General features: G+C 39.1%; 1 protein-coding gene across 1 annotated transcript in view; it reads right to left on the bottom strand.

Moving 5' to 3' along the window:
• Positions 1-1,297: 1,297 nt before the first annotated feature.
• LOC134537960 (uncharacterized) overlaps positions 1,298-6,000 on the bottom strand; it is a 42,014-nt gene continuing 37,311 nt past the window's right edge. Inside the window, exons 4-5 of the mRNA XM_063378979.1 lie at positions 1,878-1,953; positions 1,298-1,568 (exon numbers count right to left, since the gene is read on the bottom strand). Coding sequence (XP_063235049.1) covers positions 1,545-1,568; positions 1,878-1,953 — 100 coding nt within the window. The 3' untranslated portion in view covers positions 1,298-1,544. The remainder of the gene's footprint in view (positions 1,569-1,877; positions 1,954-6,000) is intronic.

The following is a 6,000-nucleotide window of genomic DNA, read 5'->3' as shown; positions in this document are numbered from 1 at the left end:
CATGCAACGTACAACTGATGTACCCGTACTTTGCTACGGCAGTCTACAGGCAGATCACTCTTGCGCCGCTCATTATACATGCCCCTCCTTGTGGGTACATCACTGCCGCGCTATGCCCGTTGCCATGGAGACGCAGAAGGCATGAACAATACAAAATCCTGTTCTCATGCAGACAAAGTACCCACTGTTTCCTGGTTTTAACCACCCATGGGATCTAATTTTCGGAAAATGTCATCCTGCGTAACATAAGGAACATTACTGTGAAGTTTCAAGTCTGTAAAATATATATCTATACTTGAAAAAAAGGGCAATTTTTGATATTTAAAGTACCCGCAAAATTTCAACGGTGATGAGGACTGCACTTACAATGAAATAGTCGTTGCCATAGAGACGAATGAAGCAACAATCGTTGCCATGGTGATTTCCTACCAAAAACTGGAAATTTTGATATATTACGCCCCCGAAACTCCCCTTGGGATCGGATTTCCGCAGAATCCTTTCTTAGCGGATGCCTACGTCATAAATTCTACCTGCATGCCAAATTTCAGCCCGATCCGTCCAGTGGTTTGGGCTGTGCGTTGATAGATCACTATGTCAGTCAGTCACCTTTGAGTTATATATATTCAGATATGATTTGTTTAATGTAAGTATGAAGTTCTCTTTCCATGAAAATTGATTGTATTAGGTGACGAAAAACAAAATTAAGTTAAAATTAATTACTATTATTACTATTCTTATTACTTTCTCTAGGTACTCCCGTTTTCCCCGTTCTGTCATTTCGTCAACGCTTCATATTCATCATTTTTCCACAATAGGCTATCAAGAACTTACTTGTTAATAGCCGCCCAACTCACACACACCCTAAATGCCCAAATATTTTACTCCACTATACACTACGTAACAGTAACGTAGTAAAGATATATTTCCATTGTTTATTAAATACTTAAAATATCTGTTTTTTCCTGGCGTAGTCTGTGGGTCATGTGGTTGTTCTTTGCTGACTTTACGAATCCTGACTATGGACCGACCGTTCACTCACACCCGTGTACTTCGCTGCTCTCGCCATCTGTCTCTGTAAAGGCTCGAGCAGACATTTATTTTTCGCTTCTTCATCACAAAACTGCATCATGGTTTTTATTATTTCCCGCTCTCCGCTATGTATCACTTTACCGCGCCTCTGTGAGCTGCCACCTTCGCCTTCCATTTTCGGGTATACACTGAAGGGCGATATTTTCCTAACAGCCACTACACGGCTCTCGGCTACGTGTCGCCTGCTTCCCCCCTCCACTTTCTCCGGTCCCGCTGTCCCCGCACCCCCGCGCTGAGAGACGCCAATATAACTGCCGGCTACTATCATTCTAAATGTTTATACATAATTTCACAATTCCTGTTGTATTTGATCGAAATCACTGGAAAGAATTCTATGTAATTTCCAACATAACAAAAATTGCAGCACTGTAGCATCCTTTAAAAATTCCTTTCCAGAGAATTAGGAGTGGGGCACTCAATGTTCCTTCTCCCTCCCAAGCATTCCAGTCATCACCTCAACTCACTCCATCTGGTACCGCCTGTAACAAAAAAATAAAGTGGATGCAAATTATTCAACTGTCTTAGGCCATGTTTAAAAATTATGCACAGCAATGCAAGCATCAACCAACTTCCAACTATTTGTATTCCAACTTTTTTTTCTCCTTTCCTGTTTGAAGTAAAGTGTTCCAAAAACTTTCAAAGATGCAGATATTGTGTGCACGTTATGTGCACATTATTTGTATTTATACACATCACATTTTTCACCTGTTTAAGTTTTGCATAGTAAAAAGGAAACCCTTTTAAATCAAATATTTGCAACGAACGTGATGCATTGTTGCAACACTTGCCTGGTTTATAAAGCCAGCCTTGCTGTTGCAATTCGTAACCCTGCCTGTTGACGTGTCCAGTTCCGCTAACAGGAACCTGCGAACACAAGTTGGTCAATGCGAATGTGCTATAAAAACAAAAGCATAGCTAAACAATTTCAAAGGAATAACTTAGTGTTTGTATTTCACTGCCAACCTCAACATCTGAATTAAACCACATGACTTGCCAGTGACGCAGCATGGTAGGTGCAAGGTAAACTAGCCCTTAAGCTTCTAGCAGGAAGCCCTAGATTCAAACCAGTCCATTCCAAGGCCAGGACAGTTACGAAGTTCGCAGCTCACGCATGCTGCTTCGTAGCACATACTATAGAATTAAAGCACATGGAAAATATGTTTATATTGACTTCCATATGCTATAGAAAATGGTATGTAATTGCCAAGCTACATAAAAAAAAAAACCTTCAAAATAGCGAGAATGGCAGATTGGGTTAGGTTTGCTAAATTACAAATACAATAAAATAATAAGGGCAATTGGTTACGTTATGTTACTACATCTTGAATTGGTAATTCCTAACCAACCAATGAAACTATTTTACAACATTTTAAATATTGCTAACCTAACCGACTGTTCTCACAATATCACAAATTTCAAATATTTACACCAAAATGTTAAAATAGTAAACTATTAACATTAAAAAAAATTTTATTGTTCACTTTCAGAAACGTGGCATTCATCCAGAATTAGCTAAGTTTAATCCAATCAGCATTAATAAAAAAAATACATGCTCACATGTGCACACGCAATTAAAACTAATACACATGTGCGCATGTGTGTCATATTTCCAGAGCTGCCAACCTCCAATCACACCCATCAGTAATGACAATTATATGAAAAAAGTACGCGTAAATCATGCACGAGAAATTTTTCCTGGGGAATTATGACACACAAGATAAAAAGACAATAATATGCAAAAAAAATGAAAAATATAGGCCTATGTAGGTATATGAATACAATGCAAATTAATGAATAATAAAAAAAACTATTTGAACTATACAATATCTGAATATGTAAGAAATGTCAATAATTTTACTGGAAATATTTATTCTTCAATTCAAAGTATTCAAAGTTAAACTTTTGAACTACTGTCTTTTTATTTGCTTCTTTTATCCTGGTTGGATAAGAACTGTCTTGTGTCTTGTAAACAAACAACAGAAGACAAACACAAGAACTTGTAAACAATAACCATGCGTTCGTTACTTTCGTTTCTTCCGATGTAGTCAACATGGCTATAAAATGTTCTGCATGTTTCTTTGTTTCTATATGCCGCCTACAGTCATCCCTTCCGTTCTGTCACACGCTTCATTTCTACAACCGGCACTGACGAACACAACACTATCGAAAAACATAAAAAATGTCACGTCTGTAGACACGACAAAAACACTGATGAAAAAAATGGCTTTCAAGAAATAAATTAAAACAACACAGGTTAGCCAAAGTACCGTACAAAAATTATCGTGATGTAAGTAGCCGAAAAACGAAAAGTCCGAGAATATGTACTAGCTGTAACGTACAACCTTTGAATATATAAACTGTATAGAAGTCGCCAGCCCAGGTTAAAATTTCTAATACGGTTTTGAGGTAGTTGGTTAATTCACCGCCGCAATCGCCACCATCTCTAGGGCATCGACTTGTGGTGGTCCCTAGCGGACAAGTGTCGAACTCTTCAAACACCCCTTCTCCCTCCCGTTGTACGACCTTGAACTGCAGTGAATGATGGGTGGGGGGGGGGGGGTGCGGGGAATGACAACGGGCGACAGAGCTGCGCTCTAACGTGTAAATAACAACTAAGACGATACAGGGCGTTACGGCAGCGCACTGCAGCGGTGAAGTTCCCAAGCTGCTCATCATACGCTTCTGAAAAACGTAGAGTAAATCCTATCCACTCGTGACTTCTATACAGTATATATATTCAAAGGTACAACGGACGTAATACCATCCCATTATTATTTCAAAACACGAGAATTATGTAATCTACTTATTTCGACAGTACATGCGCATTGCGCACCCGCTCACTTACTTGATCCGTTATTTGCGCAACCACGCTATGTATTCGAACTGCGTTCACAAAACACGCGCAGCAGAAACGGAATTTTCTCCGTTACCATGCAGCACAAAGCCTTGTTTCCGTAATAAACCAGAGATGTTCCGTAATTCCGTAATCCGGTGTTAAATACATAATAATTACGGAAAATCTGTAATGGTCGGCAGCTCTGCATATTTCCATGGTTGCTTCAAGCGTAGAAAGCTGGCTGCCAAGAGTTAAGAAAAAGCTTACACGTGGTCATGAAAAACAAAATAGTCTGGAAAAAACTTTTCTTTTAATCTGGTAGTCAGTATTTTATTAGGTATGTTATATAACTAAAAACATTTATTAGAGACGATTTCCACACAACTCACCCATAGAGTAAGTAAAGGGAGAGGCGCCACTCCCATAGTAATGATCGTTTGCTTAAATTTGTAAACAAAACCCTTGCGATCATACCATTTCTTTGCAACTTGACAACGAAAAAATTACAGCCAGATACAACCTGAGAAAGGTTTAGCGCGCGATAGTTGGCACCTTTGTAGTTGCCATATTTTATATTTTTTCGATAAAGGCTACTGATTACTGATATTGTAAAACTGCTTTATGTTAGTCCTTATAATTGGACGTTAAACTATTTCCAAAATACAAAAAAAAAAAAAATTAGGTTCAAGGAGGATTCGAAACCGACGCCTTTATCCGCACGACCATCAATTCATCTTGAAAATAGTTCTACAAATGTACTTACTTGAGTATTATTTTTCTTCACTAGTAAAGTTCAAATTATACAGCCAGATTAAAACTGATGATCGTTTAGTAATTAATTTTATTTCTGTTTATTATATTTATTTTCCATTCCGTTATATATTTTTAATTTTCAACTTCAAAAACAGTAGCAGGTAATATGGAGAACGACAGGCCAACGTGCTCTAATTTTCGTTTTCGGCAATATGCTACGCAGCATCTAGTTTTCAATGACATTTTAAAAATATATACTTTAACTTTCAAATCCCATTATTACCACGAGACAATACAATATAATATGTAATTATAACAACTGGATATGTAATAAACTAAAGAGATCAAAACTTGTAATATTTTTTCTTCTTCGATGTTGGTGAAACATGGTATGATCCAATTTTTAAGGATTCAGTTTGTCCTATCTACTGTCACCCCCCTGAACTCACCCATGAAATATTTTCTCACTGCTCTCCCCTCTTTCCCATACACCCACACTAGTGGCTCAGCCCCTTTTTCCTCTCTTCATCAATTTTTATTCAATTCTATGTTGTGACTGGCTGTTGGCCAAACCCTTCGACCAATGACTCCACCATTTATTTCCCTTCTCCCTCAATCTTCAAATCACACTTTTTTTTTTTCCCCCTATCACAACCAACCCCTGGATGACATCACCAGTGGCGTAGCCAGGATTTGTGTATGGGGGGTGTTAAGAAGCATGCCCCCCCCCCCCCCCCCGCTCCTTAATAAAGCGGGTGGTCCGGGGGTCCTCCCCCGGGAAAATTTGGATTTTAAGGTGTAAAATAGTGCAATTTTAGCAGTTTTCGGATCTTAAATTTAAATATTGTATTGGTAAATTTTTTATTAATTTTTGATATGACATTTGTTTGAGTGATGAATAAGAAATTTAATTAAAGATTTTGAGCTAAAGGGGGGGGGGGGGGCGTTGAACCCATAACCCCCCCCCCCCCCCCTGGCTGCGCCCCTGGACATCACAGATAGTTCTGAAGTTTGCAGCAACCATTCCTTCAGCATCCTTGCTTCTCCGTGATTTCCCGAGACCCGTGAGCTCCGGTCCACGACTCCCTGGTCTCCGCGCGTCACAGAGAACTCCACGCCGCGGCAACTCCACCAGCGCTGGGCTTGAGCAGCTCATCTCGGGAAGGGTCGCGAGCGGTCTACTATCCCTGTCAACATATCCATCAAAGTATGTACTAAGAGTCGTAACAGGGAAAAACTTATTAAAAAGCTACAACTCTATAGGTATAGGACACGTGTCAATGAATTCTTACTTTTTTCGAAGGTTCACATTTTTCTTCAGC

Source organism: Bacillus rossius, chromosome 12, assembly GCF_032445375.1.
Source record: "Bacillus rossius redtenbacheri isolate Brsri chromosome 12, Brsri_v3, whole genome shotgun sequence".
NCBI classification, from domain to species: Eukaryota; Metazoa; Arthropoda; class Insecta; order Phasmatodea; family Bacillidae; genus Bacillus; species Bacillus rossius.
This window is presented reverse-complemented; position numbering and strand designations above follow the sequence as displayed.